General features: G+C 41.7%; 1 protein-coding gene across 2 annotated transcripts in view; it reads left to right on the top strand.

Moving 5' to 3' along the window:
* Positions 1-27,595, top strand: part of tle5 (TLE family member 5, transcriptional modulator) — a 39,004-nt gene that overhangs the window by 7,081 nt on the left and 4,328 nt on the right. For both annotated transcript variants that reach the window (XM_026305110.1, XM_026305109.1), the window contains exons 2-6: positions 11,546-11,634; positions 15,532-15,595; positions 20,488-20,532; positions 25,255-25,317; positions 26,104-26,178. In XM_026305110.1, the coding sequence (XP_026160895.1) occupies positions 11,546-11,634; positions 15,532-15,595; positions 20,488-20,532; positions 25,255-25,317; positions 26,104-26,178 (336 nt within the window). The remainder of the gene's footprint in view (positions 1-11,545; positions 11,635-15,531; positions 15,596-20,487; positions 20,533-25,254; positions 25,318-26,103; positions 26,179-27,595) is intronic.

Raw genomic sequence — 27,595 nt, 5'->3', positions numbered from 1 at the left:
AGCTCCTCAGCCAATTCACCAGGAAGAACATTAATATAAATAAAAACAGATGTCAACTTATTTGTCCCATGTTTTTGGTTTTGCTCAAGTCTGCAGGCGCAACTGATGTGAATGTGCGTGTGTGCACATTTCTGCGGCATGTATGGACGAGGCCTGCATGTCGATGTGGAGGTGGAAGTTAGTATAGGCTGTCATTTTACAAATTCATAAGCAACTGACAGCTTTGTTTGTGTGGGATGTTCTTTTGTTGTCTGTATACATTATTTCCTTTCAGTGTATTTGCAGATTTGTGTGCTTGTGTGCATGACTGAAGGATATTGTGTGTGAAGAGAAAAAAAAATGGTAATGAGTTTGTGCTTGTGTGTGCATACATGCACACTGACACACACAGTCGAGCTCATCGGGTGGTGTGTGTGTGTGTGTGTTTTTTTTTTTTGTGTGTGGGAGTGAACGTGGGGGGTGTGGAGTGGAGTGTCTGCATCAGTATTCAGCAGTGGCTCCTTATGAGGAGTGCGTGGGAGGCAGGAAGGAGGGAGGGTGGCGGCGGTGGGCGGGGCAGCCCTTCCTCAGAGCAGAACGGTGTGATGGGCTGGAACAAAGCAGCTCAACAGGGGGCTGCTTGATTGGCCCAGCCCGGTCAGGGCCCTAAGACCTGCCAAAACGCAGGGCTCTGCACCAGTCCAGACAAGAGAATTAGTTGCTCCGTTTGTGTGCCTAAAAGCACACAAAGAATGTTACCTCATCCCCACCACGATCCCTTTTGGACCCCGCAAGGATTCACAGCAAACCCACGGAAACCTCCCTGGCTCTGTTTGTCCAGGAGTGGGGGAGGTTTGGAGGACAGATGTTCACTCACGTTATTTTCAGAATACATGTTGTCAGGTACAGCTGGGCTGCTCGATTATGGAAAAAATCATAATCACGATTATTTTGGTCATTATTGAAATCACGATTATTTTACTCATTGACTTTGTAAATATGTAGCATTTATCAACACCACCGTGTAGGAAATTTTGTACATAATATACTTTTGGTCTGCGTCTGCGTCTTCGAATCCAAACTGTTCCCAAACGATGGAATTGCTTTTACCTCTGTTGACCAACGACTTCTGTGGCTGCTCTCTTTCCGCCATCTTAACTAGCACTAATTTTTAAACGCCACCAGATACCACATATGCAACTTGTTTCGCCGACAGAGAGCTCAGGAGAACTTGCACGTTCGAGTCATTAAGAACCAGGCCAAAATAACTTGAAAAACGGAATAATTGTTTTTTTTCTCGACTACATAGGTTTTGTGGTCGTTGAGACCTGAAATCAAAATTCAATTAATTGCACAGCCCAAGCTGGGGCGATATTGGGGAAAAAACCTTGATCATGATCATTTTTTTCAGTTGATATCGATATATATATCACGATATAAACTAAAGCCCTATTTCATGGTTCCTACATGTAAAGATATATATTTTCTTCTAAAAATTGAACATGGCAAACACAGTACATTATCCAATATTTTAAAGAAATAAAATAGTTCTAAATCATAAACTAAAATATGTATTTTGAACAGTCAAAAGCCTTAAGTGTTACAGAGCACAGTAAATTCAAACTCCAAATTCATAAATTTTTATTTCTTATCTTAAATCTACAACTAAAATATTAAAGCTTTCACGTTTTACACAAGAACAGGTACTAGGTCTGTTTTTGTGTTTTGTGTCACTCTTGTTTTTTATGTGCTGTAGAGGATGGCACTGCTTTAGGAGGTTGAAAAGTTTAGTGGTATTACCAGTGTTTAGTGGAACACTTGTATATTCTTGCCAAATGTATGTCTATGTTTTGCAGTGTATGCCACTGTGCTTCTTGTTGGACACTAATACCCAAATATCTCCATATTACTAAAGTCCTTGGAGCCTTGTCTCAACAACGCTCTCGTCTCTTGAGCCCTGGACTGTGGCTGTTCCGGCGTTTCCGTCGTTAATGCTGACACTTGAGTTGTCGTCAACATTTTCTGTTCTGTTCACCTTCTCTTTAATCAGACCCCAGTCCTGACATACTGACTTACACAGCGACGGCAGCTCAAACATTAGCATGTGAGCTGCTCCTCCACGCTCTGGGCTGTGTGCGTCAACCTAACTGTTTGGTTGGTTGAGCGCAGCACTGTCTTCATTACCGTTGGCTGTTTGTGCTTTCTGTCCAAACGTGGACAGAATTAGTTGTTAGAGCAAAGTTATATTGCGAGTGGGTGGTAACCGTAAACACGTTAACACGCCTCACTGCTCAGTCTTATATTTCTGCTGCGTGATTGGCTGCAAGACCTGTACAGATCGAATAAAAAATGGCCAACACTTATCATCGAGATCGACCTTAATCTTATTGCGATGCAGCGTAAAATATCAATATGTGGCACAGCCCTATTGTTAGAGCAGGCAGCCCCTTCCTTATTAAACACACTGTTATATATTCGAATAGAATAGGACGTCCTGTCAGTTGTTTGTTCTTTCTTATTTACAAAAGTCCACACTTGTCAAACAGTCAAAGGCAGGATAAAAAAGCCAGAGAGCCTAGAAATGAAATGGTTGCCTGCTTTCACCTCTTTCTTGATGTAGGAGAGGAGTAATTAGAAAATCATACTGATCCATGAACACAGCGAGCGCACTATTATTATTTTGAACATGCTAAAATTTCATTATACTGTAGCATGATATAAAGGTTACACTGGGAGTCATTAGCAGATGCTCAAAATTAAATGGCTGTGATTGGAGTCATGGGAAAAAATAGCACAAACTTTTTCAACTTTTAATACGTGCACCCAGAAGCTCTTAAGTGCCAAGTCCTCAGCTGAGCAGATGAAACAGAAGTCCCCCGGTGTCTGCCACATGCTCTCCAGCTTTCTACTTTCATTGTCCACTTATTTGTTGCGAACTTTGGGACTAATGTTCCTTCCCTCCTTCTCTGTCTTCCTGCCTTCGTTGGCTGTTGTAAGTAATAACCTTGGTTTTTACAAGCAGGCATCAATCATCTGCACAACTGTACTGGGTGTAATCTTTAACCCCCCCCCCCCTTCTGTGAGGCTGGCTTTAATCTCAGCCATGGTCTCCAACCTCAGAGCCCTGTTGGCCTCACCACTTTCTCCACTCTTGACAAATTGCCCATTTCCCTTGGCTTTGCAATCTCTGCAATCTTTTCCTGTGTATGTGTTGTTTAATAGTATGGCTGCCCCCACCTTGTGCCTGCTGTTTGTGTACATGCCTGAGAGTGCGTGTGTAGTATAGCATCGTAAGTATAGTACATTTTGGAGCATGTGTGTTTGCAGGGCAGTGTGCCTTAAAGCTTCATGTTTGTGTGTGTTTGTACTGCGAGCTTGGCTGGCCTTGCATTGGGGGTCAAGGTAGTTCTGCAAAGTGGGGAGGGAGGTTGAGCCATGCCAAGCCTATGTTTGCAAGGGCACTTCACTTGAAGTGATAAAAGTGGAATAATCCCCTTTAAAGCGTCTTAACGAGGTCAGATCTGTTGGGCTGCAAGGGAGGGGGGGGTGTCTACATGTGTGTGTGTGTGTGTGTTTGTGTGTGTGGGATAACGCTGCAGAAATGGGGGTAAGCCGTGGCTTGGGTCATGAGAGATAATAATCAAAATCAAATTCCTGGCCCAAACAGGATTAGGCTCTCCCTGTGCTGTAAAGCCCCTGTCCAGAGCGGCTGAAGACACAATCCTATTCCTCAGTCTTTCCTCACACACACACACTGAACACACACACTGTACAGCTAACCTAGCAAGTCTTTCCTGGCCCAGACGGAGTTGGCTGGGGTGAGCTTGGATGCAGGCCAGTTAGCCCTGTCCCTCTCTCAGATCACTGGGCACATACGCTTTAGTCCAAACACTAATCCAGGATATTTAGATGGAATTGTTTGGTTAGAGCTATTCTTAGATGGAGGATGTGATCTTGTTTGGTGCTGGTGTATTAGCAAAATGCTCTAATACACATAGCAGACATAATTATAATCCCTTCCAGTAGGCTGAATTCTGCATGTAGATGCTTATATTTTAGAGGAAGTGGACCAAGAAAATGGGAAGGAAAGTTGACACCTTCTGTTGCCGAGTTGTGTTCACTTTCTCTAAGGCCTCACATTGAAACACCACTTTCTGTACCTGCTCTCAGCACTTTTCACAAAGGCATTTTTCTAAACCACATACATACATACTTCGCTCTCACCCAGGCTTTAATTTCCTCCTACAGTCTCAGCACCCAACCCAGCTGAAAAAGGCTAATGATTATTTTGCTTTCAGCAGAAATACTTCTCCCTTCATTCCAGTCATTTAGGAAATGCGTTATCGTTGAATAATAATGTGTCTGCGTCCATCCACTGCACTCAAACTGGGCAATCAGTGATGGACAGAGGAGGCGGATGGCTCACACGGCATCCTTGGGACTGTTGCTATGGAGCAAACAGACAGGCTGGCATTGAGAAATAGGCCAACTGTTCGTTAGTGTAGATCTTCTGCATTCATTTAAAAGTGGGAGTGAGATAACATCCAGTCATTAGTGAGTGATTACAATGCCAAGGCTCCATCCCTGCTCCAACACACACACATATACCACATGCAAACGCACTCCAACTGAGATGTAAACAGTCAGGCAGTGCTCCAGGAAATACAATCCCAACACTGCTGCTGCCCTCAGGCAGGATTTATACTGAGGAGGATGTTTTCCAATGTATCCTGCTGTTATTATGCCTGTGTGTATTATATTTGTGTATGCATTCGGCTTGTGTGTCTAAACACTCAACTGGATATATGTGCTGTATTCATGTATTGTAGGTGTGTCTAATCATTGTAGTGTAGTGTGTGTGTGTGTGTGTGTGTGTGTGTGTGTGCGTGCGTGCGTGCGTGCAGGCGAGCTGTAATCTCCATCCCTCTCCACCGCCTTTGTCGACTGATCTATGGAGCAGAAACAGCCTTAACCTGATTCTTATTTAAAATAGACATTATGGTTCACAGTAGATTTCACATGGATTGGACTAGATGATGAGGCCAGGAAGGGTGTGTGTGTGTGTGCGTGTATGTGTGTCTTGGGGGGGGTGACGGTGAGTGGTCTTTGGGTTGGTGGGTGGGGGATGGAGGTGGGGCAGCAATTTCCTGAAATGATGAATCCCATTTATTCGCTGAAGACTGTCTCAATTGCCTCACCAGCGCACAAAGCTTTTTAATGCTTTAATTACGTCTCAAAGGAGCAGGGCAGAATCAAATTAGAGATTGTCCTACATTTAGGTGCTGTGCGTGTGTGTGTGTGCGTGTGTGTGTGTGTGTGCGTGCGTGCGCGTGTGTGTGTATGTGTGTGTGTGTGTGTGCGTGCATCATATGCAGATTTTGCATATGAGGGTGAGTGTGTGCAGGCTGTTGTATCCTTGCATATGATTCATTGCAGTGAATATTTGTTTCTCTGACAGTCGAGCATCATACATAGAGGCTTATCACACACACACACACACACCTTTTCACTCTTTCTTTTGCTTGAACACGTCTTTCTCTGTTACGTTCACACTGTCTACACTATTTCTCTGCAACACAAACAAAAGCACGCAAACACATTAGTTGAGCCTCTCTTGCACAAACACATTTTCACTAACACAGCATGTAGGCACCTTTTTTTTGTCACAGCAGATGGCATGTGTCACAATATTACGACAGTATTTCATTAACATTATGGGCATCCATCTGTTGTGGGCTCTCAGGCCCCCATAGAGCACCTTGTTTTGGTCACTGACAGCGAGGAAGATAATAAACATTGTTAGCTGTGTGGATGGTATGGAGCTGGGAGAGGTCCACATAGTCTGTATTGGAAACTGTGAAACTGTCGTAGTTTCATCAGTGAAAACTGGGATGAAAAATAATTGGAAACCTATTTCTCCCAGCCCAAATGAAACTAAAATACGTTAAAATGAAATACATAAAAAGTAAACTTTGAAGACCAGAACTCTGTCAAAATCTATTGTATAGTGTCACTGAATAAAAAACCAAATGATAGTGTGAAAGATGGATGAATGGAGTAATAAAGTAATTACCATCTCAATGCAACAGCTTATTAAAGAATCTGCATGCATCTCGGGATCACCACCTGTACTTCCTGATTAATAAAACCACTTTCTCCAGCTCTTGTTCAAAAGGGATATTTAGCTGATAAAATCCGGTTTTAGTTGATTTAGTTTAGTTGTTTTAGTTGATTTAGTCGTTGAACTACTCTTAGGTTTATAATCAGTAACATTTGGAACAGGTTAATAAACTCAATTCAGCTTCAGTCCTCGTGGAGTTAGATTAAAAAAAAAAACAGTGCTGACACAAAAGAAAAAACAAAAATGCAGGCAGCAGACTGACAAAAATAAAACGCTAATTTAAGTCTTCTGGGTGTGGATGTGATATCCTGTTTAGAGTCCGAGTGATATAGGGTTTTTAAGACTAATAAAATCCGGTATGCCGTTATTTTTTTAAATCCCAGAAATACATAACCTAAACAAAGACTTCCCCAAACATTTGTTTTGTGTAGTTTTTTTTTATGAGTCCTCATCAAGACATAATGCAGCTTGAAATTAAACTTGTTTTGTTGATATTCAAACAGTACTTGTATGGCAATAAAGTATTTAAGGACTTATCTTCCTTCTCTGTCTCTTTTGAATTGTCATTTATCTGCAGTTATAAATGCTGACACTGATTTATCGACAAAATGGTTCATATTGGCCAATTATATCAGCACACCGATTTATGGGACAGGCTCTAACCTTGTTGCCTTCAAAAGAAGTTCCATGTTAAGCCTCAAAATGCCTAGAAGACATAAACATTAAAAATGCAGAATAAACACGATTCTGAGATGACACTGACAAAAACCAGACAGAAATGCCTTTATTTTTTGTAAAGAAAATCAAATGAAAACTATTATATCTTTTCATCAAAAGAGTAAGACTACAACAAAATAAAAATCAGTAAATCAGTAAAAATCAAATGAACCCTTGTGTGAGAATCATCCTTCAGACCACTACATTTTTTCCTCTAGGATTTAGCTTATATTGTGGTGACCTTGAGTGAGATTTGCTGGTTGACTGTATTCAAAAACATATTTTAAATCACAAGGTCAACAGTTGTAATATTTGTGCCACCAGCTGTGTTGGTAATATGATAAAATGAACTGAAAGTGCACAGTAAGAAGTGTAGAGTAAAAAGAAAATGCAAATGAGATTTCTGTGCATTAATCATCCACAAGACTGAACCATAAATACTAAAATAGCTCCACCACAGCAAACAACATTTTAAAATGGTATCGATAGTAGGGCTGCAGCTTTCGATCATTTTTGGAATCGAGTTTTCTGCTGAATATTCCAGCGATTACTTGAGTAATCGGTTAAAATAGACTTTTGCATTTTTAAACATGTTTCCACAACTTAACATTAGACCTAGGCTATACCTAGACATTACACTCCCACAAATACATACGTTCTAACTAGCGTTGCTGAGTATATCTTAGTTAGCAATCACGCTAACATCAACGTTGACATTACCAGAGAATGTGGAGTAGCAGACGAGCAATGACGTTACCTTGCGTCGGCTCCACTGGGTTGAGCCAGTGTTGTCCACAACTGGATGCTTTAGGAATCAGCTTATTTGGTGCATTGCTTACTTACAGTTGAACATGAATTATTAATTTAGTTCACTACTTGATGTTTCCAGCTGGATACTTTCTGTTCAGATGTTGAAGCACTGACGAAGTGCTGTTGTGGTTCGCCAGTTCTACTTTACAATACACATATTGCACCATGTTGTCGTCTTTTTAAAGCTTGAAACAATCTCAAACTTTGGACATTTTCTGCCTTTTACAAATAGTTTCGCTTTGATACTGAAATGCGTTGCGCGACAGTGATTATGGTCCATGTGGAACAATGTTCCTTAGGCGGAACAGGTCCAATAATGCAAGTGATGGAAATTAAACAAAAAATCCTCGAAGCAAATTCTTTGCCTCGAGGATTTTTTGTAATCAAATTACTCGATTTCCTCGAGTAATTGTTGCAGCCTTAATCGGCGATAGTCAAAGGAGGGCTGGTGATCAACAATTCAGCCAATTTTTGGTTGATCAACACATCTACACATCAGAAACGCGAGTACTGTACGTAATTTATCGTACCAACACATATACAAAATCAATTCAGTTAAGTCAAAATGAGCCACTTGTATTTAGTGAAATTCCATCTTATGCTGACTGTTATGACTGTTCATGGTAGCCACTCCTGGGCCCTGCTATAGTTTCTGCAACTCCCCAACACAATATAAAGGCCTGTTCACAACAAACTAAAAATACTCCTTTTTAGGAGTTGACATGTTATGATTTGACATAGTTTACAGATGCTTATGTAACTGTCCCACAAATTTGAAGTTGAAGTATTCTAATTATCAGATCAATGGCCCAATTAAGATCTATACAATGTTTGTAAATTTACAAAATGAGCGTACTGAGTCATAAAAATCCTCTTATCCCCTCCTGGCCTTTGTTTGTTTTGGTTTTATTTGGTTCAGGCTTTAAAAAGTACTCGCTCTGTTTTACCTTGTTTTTGTCTTCTGTCTGTTTTCCCTGCCTCCGTCTCTATTCCCTGTGGAACAGGATGCCCAACCTGGGGCTGTTGACTTAGAGAAACTTTGGTATTTTAAATGTTTGCATTCTGCGCTACACAGGGAGGAAATTGGATCTAGGGCAACAACTCTGCCCCGTAGCACAGGAGGCAATCTGTAGACAGACACACACAGTAAAACACACAAACACACATATAGTGTTCAGAAACCATGCCAGTGCAGGCAGCAGTTACTGCAGTGTGAGTTGCATGGCTGCCTGTAGCTAAGTGCCTTGTGTTGACACAGGCTCTGTGTGGCAGAGACCCATATAGCCGAGCTATTGTTTGCTGAGTTTGGTCCACGCCATACTGGCTGGAGAGATAATGGAAAAGGTTATTCTGCTTTACGGTCAAAGCCTCTGTCTCCAAGCAGTGGTCTGTGTGTGTGGGTGGGGTGGGGGGAGTTGTGTGTGGCAGCAGCATGATAATGTCAGCACTTCTCATGACATTTGAAAGTGTAATGGCTGAGGTCACTGTGTTCGTCATTGTTTTGGAGGACTGTCTTATTTTTTTCCCCCAGTGACCTCCTAACTGTCCGTCCTCATCTTCAAACCTTAATGCTTCTAAAATTTGTCAAATCTGTTTCATATTTTTCTGCATAATTTAAATTATTCCATTTGCAGTTCAATATAATAAATAGTATATGTTCATACCCTGGTAACTCCTCCCAAAAGCTTAACCGTGTTGGAGCTGAGCACTGGCCCAAAGCAAGAAATAATCCAGCCTTTGAAACAAGCTCCAGGTCTATTCCTACAACCTGAAGCAATCCTGTTGCTTAGCATATTTCCTGGCCATGGCTCTGTGACTGTGGAGCAGCCTATTTGCAGTTGAAAATGAAGCTGAGCAAGATGCCATGGGAAACAGGGTACAAAGCAACAGGTCATTTCTAACAGCAGAAGGCTTGTTTCCTGTAAGTGCTGCAATCTGATTGCAGATGCTTTAATATGCGTGCTCAGTTGCAGTGGAAAAATGTCTTTTCTTTTCCCCCACCACCTGACCCATTATGGAGCCTACTCAGAAATAATGAGATTTTATCCCTATTTGGGTTTTATGCTTTCTGTGTTCTAACAGGCCATCCACCACTGCCTGGGGAATGTAGTGTGGGCAGAATTACACAAAGGGCTAATAGCAATATTCATGTTAGGTGAAAGAATTTCTAGAACGGCAGGACCTTTTATGAAGGTCACACAGGCCCAGGGTGAACGTCATGCCAGTGGGCTGAGGTAAGATGTGACCTGGGGCTTCACATACCCTTGAACCTTCAGAGCTTCTGGACACATTTTTGAGATAAACTACTGACATACTATTGTTATTGACAGATGTGTTTCCGGTGTATATCAGTACCAGAAGTGGAGAAGTGCCACTAGTTGGAAAAAAAAACTGTACTACATTGTGTTTATCTTGGCATGTGGGCATCTCAACACGGCCAGTTCCTGTGGCCATGTGTATTAAACCAGTTACATGGGTGAGTTAGTAATATACACTATGAGTACCACCTCAACGTGGGCGGGGTCATCTTAGCATGGTGGCGCGAAACTGAAACGTCTGCACCTCTTCGTAGGATCCCGGTGTTGTTTTGTGGGTAGCGTTAGGCATTTGCCTCCCTAAAGATGTTAAAAATAACGGTAGCTGTTGCCGTGTTTTTTAAAATGCCAGGTTTTTGATTATGGTGTCGGACGTAGTGCTCACGACTCTTTCACTGTCATCACTCCCTGTCCAATCGGTGGCCCACAGTCTCTTGACGTCACATTTCAGTATCGGCTCAGCTCGTTTGGAGAATTGGCCAAGGATGTACTGAAAAGTACCTGCTACCAGGTACTATCCCCTAGTGGAAAACCAAAAAAAACGATTTGGGTCGAGTCGGGTCGAGTCATGCTCGTGGAAAAGCCCCATTAGTATCAGTCTGTTGCAAGCGGTGTTACAAATCAGTGAGCACAACTGGTTTTAGGGCCGTATGTAATGAAATACATTGATTTGTTGTAGACATTCTGGTGTGGTTATTTTCGCTATGAAAGAGGTATTAAAGTATTTTCAATAAAACGCATAATATTTTACCACTGTTTCTATCACTCTTATGAATCTGATACAGCAACAGAAGTTTTTACCACATCACCAACTCCCAGTCGACACACATGCTTTTAAACACGCGTATAAATGATTCTTGTGTGATGTCGCAATGTGTAAAAGAGAGGGATGATGTCAAGCAGAGAACTTAACACTGTATTTGGAGCTCAGTCTTTCCAGCACATTAAAGGACTCAACAAAGTCTCAACCAAGTTCACTATAATAATATTTATAAATGTGTGTTAGCATCCTTTTTAAGACAAGCATGATTTATTCTAGCTGGGCTGGTAAGTCTACTGAATGTTGGAATAACAGTAAGGAATGTTGAAAGAGTAACACATGTTGGACTATAAATCTGAGTCCATCATGTGCCATCAATCAATTGGTGGACCTGGGTAGTATCTTTAAGGTTGCTTGGCCCCTGTGGAGATGCTGCTGGTGCCAGACAGAAAGAAGCCTGGGTTATGTCTATAGAAGGTTAAAAAGGGGAGTGTCGACATCCATTTATGGCTAACAGTGGCTGTGTGGGTAAAACCTACGTGCAGGCACATTAATTCACAGAGGGCGAGAACAATTAGTACAAGAAAATCTGGGTATGCATGTTTCTGCTTCGTGCATGCACCATTGTCGTTTTATGCATTTGGCTCCTTGTCAGTGGAAACATACTTGGAAACCAGTTTCTTAGCAATGCTCCACTGGTTTAAACTGCGTCAAACTGAAAACTGCTTGATTTCATGTTCATGTTTTTAATTATTTCTCCCTTTCACCCCTCTTCATCTTCGTACTCCTTTTTCTTTCAACTTGTTCTTACGTTTTCTTCTCTCTTGTTTTTCTCTTTGGCAGGCTTCATCGCAGCAGCTGAAATTCACAACCTCTGACTCCTGTGACAGAATTAAGGATGAGTTCCAGTTCCTCCAAGCACAATATCACAGGTGCAGACAGAAACACTTCCATGCACACAGATACACGTAAATGCATGCAAAGGAGAGACAGTTATATCTGGCAGCTCTTTTAATAAGGAATACATCTCCTGGCTATACATGTTTTAGCTAGTTAAACACACTTTCCCAGCTGTGATTTTAAATTGCTGAAATGAGCTGCAATATGCAATATATTGGTCTTTTTGAAAACTTAAAAGTTGCCAATAAAAAATTAAAGATAATCAAATATTTATTTTGGCTTATGCAGAAGATCTCGACAAGTTCTCTGCTTTTCAACATGTCTGACCTGACAATCTCTATCACCTCTTTGGAAACAAATTGCATTATTTATTTCCAAAAGTTAGGAAATAACAGACTGGTAAAATAAAGCTTTGCCAAAAAAAGTAATATGGACTTGAGGGAGAACCCAGTAGTCGACTGTGATAGAATAAAAATGTCTGCCGTTGTTCCTCAACTCTGCCTCCACACTGCACACTGAGGAAACATCCTTTATTGACTCATACCTAAATCAATCTCGTTTACCCTCAGCTATTGATCTTCCTTTACTGCTTAAATACTGCTACAGTGCCAGAAGTGTGAGGAACTTCCAAAGTCCCTGGTCCGACCTTAACTGATCTGTTTGATAGCAGTTATAAAGAAGGGGGACGCCATGGGGTCTGCATCTCAGTGAGAGATCCTCTTTGTGAGAGTGGAGCCTTTGAAGCCCGCCTTCCTTCCTGAGGAGGTTGGTTTGTTCCTCTGTACCTGTTCTCCCAGAACCTTCCAGAGACTTGCCTCAGCTGGTTACAGAGACGGGCAAAGGCAGATGAAAGCCTGGCATATTGTGTGCAAAATCCCAGCTCTGGTCTGATCGCTCTTGTTTGTGGAGGATTCTGAAGCAGCAATAACACCCTGCACGTCTTTTTCCTCGCCTTTGGTTTTTGTAATTCCCACAACGACGAGCAGCGCCGTTTAACCCTCTTCAGAGAGCCAGGGCGCAGTTGAAAGAATACCTTTTTTGTCTGAGTATACAGAACATGCATACAGTTCCTACTGACTCAGGAGGGGGGCTGGAATGGGGTGGGGGAGCCACAGACGAGGCTTTGTAGCGCTGTGCTGCTGTGCCGTGCTTGTCTGGTGCTGAAGCCTTTAAAAGGCAAATGTACCACGGGCGTTCCCCCGGGTATAGTAGCAAGCATTGTAGCTGTCGCTGTCTTCCTCTTCCCACCCCTTCCTCTTCTCCCCTCCCCTTGTTCACATGCATAAATAGATCAGGGAATACATAAATCAAAATAAAGATGACAGCAGGAGCGATTTAGAGACGAAAGAAAAGGCAATAAAACTCCATCAAAGTGTTGTTTGAGAGCAGCAGTGCAGGCCCAGGGGCTGCTGAGCACCAATCAGAGGAGACACAAAGTCAATCCCAGGTAGGCTGGCAGCGGGGAGGCTTGTTGTCATGACAACCCATCGCATAGCCTACGCATGTACACAGGGGTAACAGGAAGGGTTTCATGTAGGAGGGAAGAGGAGCATTTTGGATACGTGAAGGCTGATCGTACGCACAGGAATGGGTGGGAGAATAAAATCACACCCAACCCCTCCTTAAGAGCATATCCCATTCCCCAATGACAGGTGATCGGGTTGGATATCTATTGCAAACCTGTAAAGAGGATCATCTGTTTTTTTAAACATACTTCAAGACCTTAGGGTTTCATCCACATGGCACCAAGCATCTGGCACCTGCACATCATCAGAATGTTAAATTCTGGCAGCATCTGTTCTCAACTTTTTCCTTGTGTTGCTCAAACTTATCTAGACTGATGTCTGTTGAGCTTTCAGATGCCACACAGGCAGTTAGCAGTCGCAGTGATGGCTCGATGAATCAAAGATAATAGGTAGACATTACAATACCAGTTATATTCCTTTATTGCTTTTTATCCACTTATCAGTGCAGAAACATCAATTACATCCTCCAGAAACAATGATGTCACCTCCGTCTCAGCTAAATTATTACAGCATTATTTCAGATTGTTTTGTTTTTTTTTTTTTTTTTACTTTAATCTACCACAATTAAGTATAATTAGAAACAAGGATAATTGCGCAGTTAGGACATTATTTGACTGTGTTCAGTTTCAAATAAATTAAAACAACTTGTGGGACCTCGGTGAAAGTAACTGATGACAGTAAATGAGCAGCTGATAGTTGGATATCACAAAATTCAGGATAGATGCATCAAGATGCCGTTATTAAGTTATTAACTTTTATATCCGGAAAGAGGTTCTGTGTATTGACTGTACTGAGCGTTGGGTGTATTTGGGAGCACTAAGAGTTCTGAGATGACACAGGAGGGGATGTTTTTATCTGACAACACACATACAGATTCTTGGTGGGCTGCAAAATCAATAAACCAGTCATTTCTGAACTTAAGGAACAATTCTGATGAATAGTGTTCCTTTTGTTAAAAATAAAATAAAAACTAACAAACACTAAAATGAAAATGTTCTATATTTCTAGACATCATGAAATTATGTCAGTGACAGAATACAATACAATAAAACCTCCTTAATTGGAGGTCACGCTGCATGTTCCTCTTTTTCTGAGCAATGGACATATGAATCGTCTTCCCAGCGAAGCTGTGCACCGGCAGCACATGGATGATTCCACCGCCGGCATTGCTAGCCTGAAAATAGCTGCTGTGTGCACTTTAACGCTACGGCTGTAAAAGCTCAACCTGGAAAAGACCATGACGGCAGCAGTGGTGCTTGGTCGGAAAGAAAAAGAAACCAAAAAATTAAACAAAAATGATTGACTGTCATGTAAAACATAAACATGGACTCAAATTATAATTGTCTTTTAAACATGAAATGGATATATAGTCTCATTCATATCCCCATCTTACAATGTGTAGCAGTAACAAACTGGAGCTCAGACAGGGATGAAGCAAAACCGAAGCTAACTTGAGCCAACACTGCAGCTGCTGCGATAATTATAGAAGCGTAATACTGTGTGTATGAGTAAGCTCACATTATCGGCTGTTTGTAACGCTGTTTTCAGTCTGCCAGTTAAGACTAACAGCGATGAAGATTCAGCCAGTGCTCTCAGTAATCGAGCTGTCATTCCTGCAGACAGCTGAGAAGAACATCCCAGCATAAATATACACACACCATCAAACAGGCTTCAGGCTTATCCTAAATCTGAACCTATCCGCCATGTGCCTGTGCATATCTTGATTTGATCTGAGTCTTATCCAGTCCTCACATCTGATGATGCCTTCTGAGACCAGCACGTTGTAACGGGCTGCTTCAATCCAAGGCATCAAGAGGCTTTTTTTCTTTTTGAAACCTCCGTCTTTTTCGTGTGATGATCAGACTGACTTGTTGACGCGTCCTCCTTTGTCCTGTCACCTCATGTGACATCAGCACTGACATGATTACAGCTAATGGCTGTCACAAGGGCTGGGTCACAGGAAACGCTATATTTAGACTTTTTACTTCACTGCCTCTCTGATTTAGAAAGCAGACGTTTTGGCTAGACACATCTCTGAAATTCAGTTTGACCTCCTCCCATCAATCGATGCCTTGTCAAGCTTGTTGCACAGGGTGTCACTGACTAGTAAAGGTCATGATAACGACGGTGGTGGTGGTGGTGGTGGTGGTGATGATGATGATGATAAAGATGGTAACGGTAGCTGTGATGATGACAATGGAAGCGATGCTGACGATGATGAAGTTGGACGCAGTGATGAGGGCTGATGTGAGGATGAAAGTGATGACAGTGCTGTGGGATAAAGTGGAGGTAATGATGATGAAGGGGGGAAAAGTCACCTGATGTCAGCACTTTAGAAGGAAGATTGTCAAGCCGGCTAACACGGTCTGACTCTGTGCTCCTCTCCTCACCCTCTCTCCCCAGTTTGAAGCTTGAGTGTGACAAGTTGGCCAGTGAGAAGTCAGAGATGCAGCGCCATTATATCATGGTGAGTGGAGCTGTGTGTGTGTTGTGCACCACAGACTGTGGATTTTGTATCTTTGAATGACATTTGTCATTTATATGTTTTTATCATGTGCAATATCTGATTCTTATTAAAAGTTGTAAGTTGTTGCACACAAAGCTCTATGTATGTTGGTGTTTATATGCAAATACATCCTGTTCCTTTGTGTTCACTTTCTGGTTAATACTCTTCATTTGCTTCCCTTTGCAGGTCATCATCTTGCTATTTTAACATTTCTATCTTCTATCAGATAATTCCAGATTATTATTCAGATGTTATTATCCTTTGCTAGAGCTTAATCTATTCTGAATATTTACAAATAGTGCACTTACCAAGATACTTGTTTAACTCTGGCAATGACCCTGACAACCACAGGTCATACAGGGTGAGAAACAACAGCAATGATACATGTTTTAAATTGATTTCCAATCAGTTCTCAATTCAAAATAGATTGCAGAGTCAACAGACAGAGGCACCATTATCAGGCGGTTGTTTTAGTTCACTGTGTGCCAAACCATTCGCTGTTTTTAGTTCACTGAATTACAAATGAATCATAACTGGCAGTTTGGCTGTCAGTGTCTGTATCAACAATAACGGCAGAAAGAAGTGTGTGGATGTTCATTATAACTTAAAGTATGTTACCGTGATTGTAAAAAGTGAAATCAAAGTGTGTTTTACTGACCAGCACCTGGAATGTCTTGGTTCTTTTAGAAACAGATGTTGGTCTATGTGCTCTGGAGCTGAGTGCTCTGCTGTTACTAATGTTCTGCCTCCAGCAGTAGAGAACATCCTGTGTCCTGCATGAAACAGGGAAACCAATTTTAGTCTGCAATGCTGAACAGACGCAGTTCTTTAAAATCTGTGATTTTTTTTTTTTTTTTTTTTTTTTAACACATGATAAGAGCGTGGAGCTTTTGTAAAGTGGTGCAGTGTTTGGTTAGCTCACGTTCAGCTTGCAACACTAGTCACGTTATTAGATCCAGAATGCATCTCAACTATTGCCTTAATTGAAGATGAACTTTAAATGGCAGAAACAAAGAACAGTATTAGTCATTTTGTTCACAAATGCCCTAAACAACTTTTTATGTTGAAGTGACAAAACCCTCTAGCACCCACAGAAATAATAACTACTGTCCACCAGGAGCAATGGAGGAAGTGAGGGGATGCTATTTTCCACAGAGGGAAGAGGTCAAGTGGGTTAGAGGCCTTGGGCAAAACGTGGGACTGTACATTTTCCTACTGGCAGCATTTCCCTACTTCTCTTAATCAAATAATTTTTGTACCTAAACCCAACCTAACCTTACCTATAATGCTGTCAGACTATGTTTCAATAATAAAATGGTTTTATAAGGGAAGTCATTGAAATCAACATATTTTGTAGTTTTTAACCTTTTTCAGCTTCAATAACATAACAGGAAGAAACCATAACGTAAACATCAGGCAGGAATCGGTGGTTGGAATTTGGATTTTTTTTTTTTTTTATCCTGTCTCGTTACAGTTTTAAGAACGCTCTTGAGTCCTGTTTAATCTCACTACCTTTACCTGCAAATACAGGTAGATAATAGGGCAGAACTGACTTGTTAGGAATTGGTCTGATTAAGCTTTTTACCTTTTTTTTTTTTCTTTTTGTTTCTTTAATCTCAGTTGGGTTTGTTTTTAGTAACTGTGCTCTCCAACTAAACACTTAACTTGTTTAGAAGGATGGTATCATAACCAAAGCTACAAATAGACCCTAGCTGAAATAAATCAGAATTATCTTTGACTATTCACTTCCTTCTCTCCCCAACCCCTTTCATTTCCTCTCTTTCCCTATCTCGCTGCCTCTCTCCACACACATGCTTTCACCCGCACACACGGATGTGCTTGCCTGCTCTCTGCTCCACCTCAGGGCTAATCTCATTGTTGCTGGCCGTGGCTGTGTAGCCGTCTGATGTTTTGCCTCTAATTGATCCTCTGACTGGCTTTAATCTCATCTAATCTGTGCCGCCGCACTGCTCTCTACACCATCAGCCAGGCAGCAGACACACACATATGCACACACACTGAAACACTTCTTTTGTGTGTGTGTGTGTGTGTGTGTGTGTGTGTGTGTCAGGCAGGCTTGCATATGCACACACAAACACGCACGTCCTGACAGAACAGCACAATCATGCAAACAAATGTAATGAAACAATTAAAAAGTGTAAAGTTGGTATATAATTAAACATCTGAATTTACATTTCCATATTTATTTTATTTTGCATTTAATGTTTAAATAATATATATTATACAAAGTAAGGTAAAAAAGCCAGCTTCACTAGCTACCATACCATCATGTTTACGATTTCTTTGATGGTTCGGTAAATGTCCGGCAGGATGTTTGGTTACCCAGGGGCTGATATTATCATCACAAAGTAAGGGAAGTAAAATGGAGGGTTTTCATTCGTTTATAGTTAATGGTTAGTTCACCTTTAAGTGCAACTGTGACTTGCAGCTGTTTGGTTCTTTGCCTAAAAGTATTTTTCCCCCCCAGCTGTTAATGTGGGTATATGCCCAATGCAAAACACTGTAAGAAACCATAGAAAGCCATTACCATGTGAGTATTAGAATAGACGATGGGAAACTGTGCTCGGTCAGTCTCTTTTCTCCTTAAATGTACTAGCTCTACATGCATGCATTGAAAGCCTAAACTTCAATTTCCTTTGAAATTACTAACTGAAAGTTTTTCTAATAAGGCTGTTCATTAACGGTCTCCTCGCCAAGCATGGCACAGGAACCAGAAAATGCAAAGCAGTCTAATCAGATCAGTCATACGTTGAGTGTGCTGAGGACATGCACAGAAGCTACGTACCTTCATCAACCACACCAGCAGTATAAATTATGAGGATTGTCACATTTTATTGAGAATTTAAACTGTTCAACTAAGGGGAGAAAATAAAATATTCCGTCGGGGTTGGAGCGCACAATAAGCGAATGGTTATGGCGGGCGAGGGCTTAATTCACAACATTTGCTGTTCGAGTCTGGACGCTCACCTGGCCTCTAGTAAAGCACGTTCCAAAACGGCAAATGACAGTTTATACTTTGTTGTAGGCCATGGTACCCCATCACTTACTAATTGCCCGCTTTCTTAACACAAAGTGGACAAACTAGTGAGACACACTAAACAAATCATCATGAAACCAAATCAAAATCACAGATTAAAGCCACATATTTTTAAGTTTGGATCATCAATGTGTGAATTGCAGTGTTACTGATAATTATTCGTTCATTCATTCATTAAAACTGCAAAAGGATTTTCTTAATAGAGATCTGTTTTCAGATTTGGCTCAAAATGTTGCTGTAGAATTGAACTTCACTTGCTCTGTCATATGCTCAAACATGTTGGCATTTCTGCATTTGTGAGGGCATTCATTCCCATAATGCATTCCCAAAGCTCTTACCCTATCTTTAACCATCACAACTTAATGCCTAACCCAAATCCCTACTCTAATCCTAACCTAAGCCTAATTCTAACCTTTACCTTCAAACAGCCCTTCAGAGTTGTAAGGACCAGCCTGATTGTCGCCACCATGCTGAAATGTCTATAACAATGGTATTAAGCCAAAATTGTCCACACAGCCATAGAAAGACATGTACACGCCGTACACATACATGTTCACACTTTCAATTGCACTTCCACTCCATCAGTGACAAGCCTAGCCTTGTATCCCCACAACGACACCCCCCAGCTCTTTCTCTAATAGCATATCGGGTTGCCCTACTCCCCCAGCCAGCGGCAGCACCTCCATTTCCCCAGCGCTGTAATTACATTAGGGAGCTTCCGCGTGGGCCAGAGCAGCTTCAGAGAAAAATAGTATACGTGTGTGCGTGTGTGTGTGTGTGCGTGCGTGCGTGCGTGCGCGCACATGCATTCACTTACAAGATAATGTCAGCGTGAGGCTGAACAGAAAAACAGCAATGGAGTTAGTGTTGGAGAGAGTGCAAGAAAGTGTGTGCGCACACATTTATGTGCAAGAGATCTGTGTGGTGTTTGTTTTCCAGTGACAGAGCCAGTCCCCCCGCAGACAGAGTGGGTGATTAACAGGGTTGACGCCTAGAGGGTGGCCCTCTCATTAACACTGAACACTCACACAACAGAGGCTCTGTCTCTGCTGTCTCTCCCTTTTTCCCTCTGTGCCTTTTCCTGTTTGTAGCAGTGTGTCTTCTCTTCTCTTTGTATGTGTGCATGCAGGCGCAATGAGTGGGAATACATTTGGAGAATGAAAATCTGGGATCTCTGGAGTCATTAAGATGTCAAAGACATGTCATATTGGGTGGAGGGTCTGCTTTGTGCTGAACAATAATCGAGTTTATTTTTGGCCTGGACTTCTTTTACCTAGATTTTGGCTTTATAATGGAAAATCTTCAAAATTTTTAGTTCCAGTGAGCATTGTTCTCCACTACACACCCAGTGGATCTATAATTCTCACTATTTTTTGTTTTTATTTATCAGTTTTTTTGTGAACTTTGATGCACAGTTACATCAGTAAGCAAAAACCAGATTTATACTTTTAAGAAGCTGTACAGTGGCCAAAAGGTTAAGGTGCATACTACACAATCACAATTTACCCCTCTCCTTGTTCCTTGTCTCCCACTGTCAGATAAAGGCAGAGTGCCAAAAATCATCTTGCACACAAAGGATTTTCAGCTATAAAAGAGAATTTTAGTCTGATTTGCCATTACAGCATAATCCAAAGGCAATCAACAGTACAACACATGGTTTGTCACACAGTAAATGGTGCATAATGAAGTGTTAGCATGAAGCTGTTTTTCTGGAGGGTTTTCCTGGGAACAATTACAGGAATTAGATGCATGTGTTATAACTTTCTTTGTCGTCTGCCTCTCTCTTCCTTTCCAGTACTATGAGATGTCCTACGGACTGAATATTGAGATGCACAAACAGGTGAGTCTACGTTTAATCTTGGTAGATCACATAACACATAAAGCTGTTGCGTGTCTGTGAAGAGAAAACTGCTTGTATGAAAAACACAGGAAGATGTGTAGTATTTTTTGAAAGGACATTCTGGTCTGAAATGGAGGAATCATGTTCATGGAGTTATGACAAACAGGCAGAGGCTCTGACTAAACTATAAAAAGTAAATTTCTCCATGTGACTGGGTTAATATTCTTGTGACGAATGTCTATGTGCAGTGCTTCAGTCAACAAAGTTTTTGATGGAGAATGACCCTTAAAAATTCACCACCTAACTTCTGTTTGCCGTTAGTGGCGAGGACAACATTTGAAATGGGTGACTGGACACAGTCTTAGCGATGATCACAGTCACTCATCACAATCCATCATCACAATTGTTTATTGTTCGTACACTGGGAGAGTTTCATGGCCGCCAAGACCTTGGACGTAGTCCAGCTGCCCGTCACCTCACATCATCTATACGAAATAATCAAATAATAGGACTTAATAATAATAGCTCTCCACACTTTGTTATTCCTTTGGTACAGACACAGCTGTGTATTCCCAACCCTATTCCCCCACTATACACCTGCAGCTCACTGATTGACAGGTGTGAATTGCAGAGATAATCTCCAATCACTTAGGGAGGAGTGCTCAGAGACATTTGAATGATGTCACCCAAGGCTGTGTGTAAAATGCTGGTGTGAGTCGGTTTTAGTTCACTTTATACACAGAACTCTAACTCTGGCGAGCACGGAAATGTGTTTCATAATTTACAAGTCTCCGAAAGTTTAGTCCCATCATCATTTCACTCTGGATGCTGAAGTGGTAACAAATAAAGTTATAGAGTGATGATTTCTGCAATAGTATCATAATTTATTAACAGAAAATCATCGGAGCAGCGTCTCATATCTACAAATCCAACAAAGATGCTGCCCTTGGATCCAGTCGAGCATTTTTAAACAGAAAAGAAAAAGAAGGGGGGAGGGAGGGGAGAGGAGCAGTTGTCCATACATCAGATTGTGTGGCTGAAGCTGGGGGAGTAATTTATGCTCAGCCTGTAGGAGAGAGAGCGAGCGATGGGCCTCCGAAGGGCCAGCCCTTATCGGTGACCTCGTCTGGCGCTGCCTGTCCCCACACACAAACACACACACTGTCCTATGATTGACGGCGCACGCTGACAGCCATATTGGAAGAACCGAGTGTGCTTTGACAAATGGAGACACACACACACACACACGTAAGTAGCAGTTTCCGTGATTTAAAGACCTTCACATATATGCACCGGCACAAACTCTGAGGTAGGAAGCACAAGATGGCCTCTGTGATGCATGTGGGGCAAACACAGGAACACACACACACATTGTTACAGGCAAGCAAGCACACATACCGAGCCTTATGTGTGTGATTCATCACACCCTTTCCCTTGATCTGACAGGGATGAAATTCACAGTCACAAGTGCAGTTTGTGTGTGTGTGTGCGTGTGCCCACGAGTCTGTGTGTGTTTGCGACATTGTACATTTGCTCATGTACTTTCCTATTGGCTGCAATTTTTTTTTTTTAACAATGTGTGTGTCTATTTGAGTGGGTTGAGGCTGCCTGCAGGAGCATTGGTGTGTGTGTGTGTGTGTGTGTGTGTGTGTGTGTGTGTGTGTGTGTGCACGTGTGTCCCTCTCTATTAGCGCATATGCTTGCAAATTTGTCTGGGAGTGTGTGTGTGTGTGTGTGTGTGTGTGTGTGTGTTACTGGTACGTGTTCATAAGCAGTTGTGTGTTATTAATGTGTGCTCCTGCGTGTGTGCAGTTTCTTTGTGCACAGTGCGAGTGGGTGTGGAGAGTCGCTAGTTCCATTAGAGAGTTGAAATTGAAGGGGATGTGTGGAAACGAGTGTCGAGGAGCATTCATGTCTAGGCCTATTGTGCGGAGCCCCCTCCTCCTCCTCCTCTTTCCACCTCTGTCTCTATTTCCCTCTTTCTTTCTTTCTTTCTCTCTCGCACTCTCACACATTCAATTGCTCCCTCTTGATCACTCTGTCCTACTCAATTCAAAAAATGCCTCTCCACTGTCTGTTCACTCTCTCCCTCTGCGTTCTCGCCTCAGTTTTTTGTCTTGGTGAGGAGAAGCAAGGTTGAGTTGTGGATTGAACTGGGAATGTGTTGAATTGATCCGTATTGTTGCTGAGTCCTCTTTGTCTTTCTATTGTTCTGGGTTTTTTTTTTTTTTCTTTTTTCCTGTTGTTCTGTGCGTCCAACCTGGCAACATACCCTTTCATCTATTTATGTTTGCGTAGCGTATAGTGGACATGCTTTCCTTGTGTGTCTAATTTTGTCAGGTAGTCATCAAACTGTACATTATAGCTGTTTCTCTGTGTATTAATCGGTGCTGTCTATAGTTTGAGCTGGTGAAGATGGACTAGTTGTTCTTGTCTTGTTCTTTAAATAAGACAATTAAGTAAAAGTGGTTGAGTTGAAAACGAGGTCCATTAATTGATTAGTCATTTGACAGACAATTAATCAACTATTTTAATGATGGCTGGTCAGTTTAAGTCTCTTTAGTCTTTTATTAACTTGTCAATTGTGAGGATTTGCTGCTTTTCTTTGTCTTATGTGATCTAAGCTGATTTTTTGGGGAGGGGGGGGTGAACTCAGATAAAACAATGTGCAGAAACGAGTGTTGAGGATTATTTCTCTCTACAGTGTGGTACAGCAGAAGCACAAAATGCATGCAAATAAAATACTCAAGTAAAGTGCAAGTACCTGAAAAAACAAGAACCATATTTAAACCATATTTAATTAAATTCCCTGCCTGCATATCAGGTTTTTGTGTGCGTGAAAGCAGACAACTTAAATTCAAATGTATCTTTTTGGAGATATTTAAAACATTATGAACAAGTGACGGGTCCTGGTGTATTCTTGGTAGGAAGCAGTAACACTAGATACTGAAACAGTTCATCTGATTCAGGGACAAAGCGGACACCCTGAGGAAGTCTGTGAAATGTTAGGTTTGTTTAGGCTGCCTTTCATGCTCCCTTAAAGTACATTTTAAATCAGCTTGAACACATTTTTCTCTCTGTTTGCTTTTCTTTTTGAGCCTACATTTTCATATTAAAAAAGATAAATCCTATTTAGATTGGAAGAAAGCAGCAAAGACATCTCCAGCAACAATTAATTCAGCGTGTTAGCGATCAGTGATGTATTTGTCCAGTCTCTCAGCCCAGCTTTGTAGTGTGTATGTTTTGTTTAGGCACATAGAAAGCTGTCAGGGAAACGCATGTGCTCCACTAGCACTTGACGAAAGCTTAAAAGAAGCAGAGTAAAAAGAAAAGAGGACAAAAGAGCGAAAGAAGCATTGAGATAGAAGAAAGCTGAGGGAGAGAGACAGAGGAAGAGATGATAGAGAGCACAGATAAAAGAGACAGAAGCAGGACTGGAAAAAAGAGAAAGCATAAAGGGCAGTGGAAAAGAGGAAGATGCGTAGTTAGCATGGAGCGAGTCCCGCAGAGACATTTTAGAGAGACATTTTAGAGATGTCAGGGAGTGTGTATGTGTAATCATGAGCGGATAGGAGTGAGGCGCTTGATGGGGAGCTGTGCTCTGCATACCTAATGACTGTTAGGAGGGCCCTTCTCTCCTCATCGCGCCACGAATTAGGCTCTAACACAATTACTGCTGCTTTGCATATCTCAAACGGATTGAATGATTACCAACCAAACGTGATAATAGACCTGCATGTGAGAAAGATAGGGAGTGTGCATGACGAGAAAGAGCAAAGTGGGTGTGTGCTCGATTCAACGGTTGTTACACGCTGTTTGTGTGCGTGTGCGTGTATATGTGAGATTCCTGTGAAGAGTTTTAAGAAAGAGTATTAAGTACAAGCAACTTAATTACGAAGGTGAATAAAACCTCTCTGATATGGCTGATATGTGCGTGTGTGTCTGTGATGCACGATATGTGTGCCCCAATTTGCGAAGGTCACGGCGGACGTCTCCCATACCGATGAGAGTGTGGTTTGAATTGCTGAATGACAATTTTTTTTTTTTTTAATGACATTTAAAGAATAGGCCTGATGAGATTTCATGTATTTTCTTATTGCCATCTAACCCTACAAAAACCCGAGACATGAATCATGGCTCTGTTCTATTTATCTGTCTCAGTATGTCATGACAGTGTGAAAATGAGCCAGAAACAGCACCTGGACCCTGAAACTGAAGCAGCTATATGGAATTCAGCCAATCACTGATATTATTATTGGCTGCTGTTTGCACTTCGTCTCCATTTGGCACATGACATGGTGCATACTGCGAGAAACAGCTCGGTGTGAATATACATGGAAACACACTTCAGAACACAACAGAAACAATAAAGTGTACTCTACAGTGAATATATATGTGGTCACACCACACGACTAAATTTCACTGTGTGGATTTAACCGGCAGACAACATGCTGCAACTGGAATCACTCACAAGAGCACTGAATCTGTATTAGTCTGCATCTGAAAATATTCCCCGACAAAAACAATATGTCCTCCTGCCTGAGTGATATTTGCTAAAAACTACAATGCCCAGATATTTTAGGAAATTATTCAGCTCGAAGCTATATATTTGTGTATATTCGTGACTTGTTTTGCCATCTTAAGGAACAATTGTTGGTTTTGGTCTTCTTGGTAACAAATTTAAAGTAAGGATCCATTAAGTAAAAATCTTTTCTTCTGCAGGCTGAGATAGTGAAGAGATTGAATGGGATCTGTGCACAAGTCCTCCCCTACCTGTCTCAGGAGGTAAGCATACAAACACACACTGATACACCCACACACACACACACACACACACACACACACACACACACTGACACAAATACGTCACTAACCCCCTGACCCTCAGCCCTATTCCTTACATCCTGGAATGAGCTCACCCTCATTCCCGCCTCATTACCTCCCCACCTCCATGACCCCTCGCTCAGCATCCCTTCCTCCTCTTCTCTCCTCTCCACTTCTCTCCTCCCGTCATTCATCACACGCTTTCTGTGTTCCTTTTCGCCTCACTTTCATTTCATTCCTCCCTCCCCCGCCTTGGTTTCCTACCATATTCAATCTGCCCCCTCCTCCCTTCAGCCTTCTCTGCCCCCCTCCCCACTCCCTCCGACTGCCTGCCCCATCCCACTCCTCTTTTCCTTTATACATGTGTGTGTTTGTGTGTGTCAGCGTAATCAATGGTTCTGTGATTCAGATAAGCCATGCTCTTATCTGCCCACCAGGGGGTTGACCTCCACCCATTACGGCGCACCAGCCGACCATCCATTCACCGGTGCCACACAAAGCTTTTGGGTGTGTGTGTGTCTTTGGGTGTGTGCGCTTGTATATACTGTATGACTGGATGAATAGCCGAATGACCGGAGGGGTTGTGTATCGCCAGACGGGGTTGTCGGGTCTCTGTTGGGACTATTGATATTGATCTAACCTCTCCACCTCTCTCCCCCTCTAACTCTCCTCCCCTTGTTTCTGTCTTGCTTTTATTGTCTCCCTCACTTTTCCTCCTCTTCTCTTCGCCCCCCTTGTCGTCTCCAGCATCAGCAGCAGGTCCTGGCGGCCATAGAGAGGGCCAAGCAGGTCACCCCGCCAGAGATGAACTCCATCATAAGGGTACGATGTTCCAGCCCCGAGCTGGGCCTGGTGGCTCAAAAGGCGTAGTTATTGATCAACAGTTCAATTGTTTTCATGTGGTGACCTTTATCTTTTGCCTTATTGTTTGTGAAAGGTTTAACATTTTACTTTGAAATAAAAGTAAAATTATATGTTTTTTATAAACAACAAAATAACGGTGAAAAATGTTATTATCCCTCATCCTTCAAATAAATAATTCTTGTATAAGTTAGGTGACCCAGAATGGATGATATAATGCAGAACAACGGGCCTATAATAAATACCAGATTTGTGAAATCTAATTTTCATTGGTGATTAAAATGTCAGGTCTGCGGAAATATTTGTACTGATTTAACATCTGTTGAACATCTGTTAGGCAGATTTTTAAAAGCGGCCGAGGCCAAAATATCCCAATTTTTAGTCCAAGACGCGTCTTTCGTTAAAATACTCATTGACTGGTTATTGACAACGTCTTTCAAACAAGAATGACGTCGGGCTTTCTGGTAAAACTTGTAGTCGCCAAACCGAAACCTGCGCTAACCCTGATGACACCACTGTGACATCATCGGGGTTATTTTAGAGCTGAACCCACATCACACAGCTGTTTTCACAGGCTGAGCTGTACTCATCGGAACAAGAAAAAAGATTTTGACATTTAAAAAATAAGCGAAATTCTTCCTTAAATGTTAGAACTTTGTATATTTTTTTAAATATATTTTCACCATCAAAGCATCAATTTCTGTGACTAGCTAAAATACTGAATCACTATGGTAAATAACTAGGCACAATCTGTCAACCTTCTGGTCGTGATGTTAGTCAGCTATTATAAATACTTTATCAGTTTCAGCCTTGTGCTAGGTAGGCTAGCCGCTCCATCATGGTGATGTATGATTGCCTTACCTTCGTCTTTGCGTCCGTTGCTTTAGAAGCAGAAGACGCTGCTCTGCATAGTTCTGTATTTAGGATCTTTATTCAGTGTGGGGAGACGTAGACTTCTGGTTACTGTCAATATTTCCTGTTGTTCATGTCCCATATATACAGGACGTTTATATTTAAACACACTACATTGTATGGAGCATTTTAGCTCCAGTCCTGAATGTAAAGCAGAGCTGTCGACTGAAGGTGTAGTCTGAGCAAGCTTGGGCGGTTAGATGCTGTTTATGGGAAGTCAGTCAGGATTGTCATAAAAATCAACCCACTGATGCGTCATCATGTTGAGTGAGAGCACAGTGGGGAGTGATTAAGTTGCAGACGCCGAGCAGTTCCAATTCATCTTTTCATTAAAATGAAATGCATGTGTTTCCCATGGTTGTTTTCATGTATACTTCCACAACTTGATTTTTATGTTTTGATTGTGTTTGTCCTCTGTTGGGATTAGAGACACCTCTTTATTTTTATAAAATACCTTTCCCTCTTT

Source organism: Mastacembelus armatus, chromosome 4 (genome assembly GCF_900324485.2).
Source record: "Mastacembelus armatus chromosome 4, fMasArm1.2, whole genome shotgun sequence".
NCBI lineage: Eukaryota > Metazoa > Chordata > Actinopteri > Synbranchiformes > Mastacembelidae > Mastacembelus > Mastacembelus armatus.
Note: the sequence above shows the minus strand (reverse complement) of the source record. Positions and strands in the feature narration are given on the sequence as shown.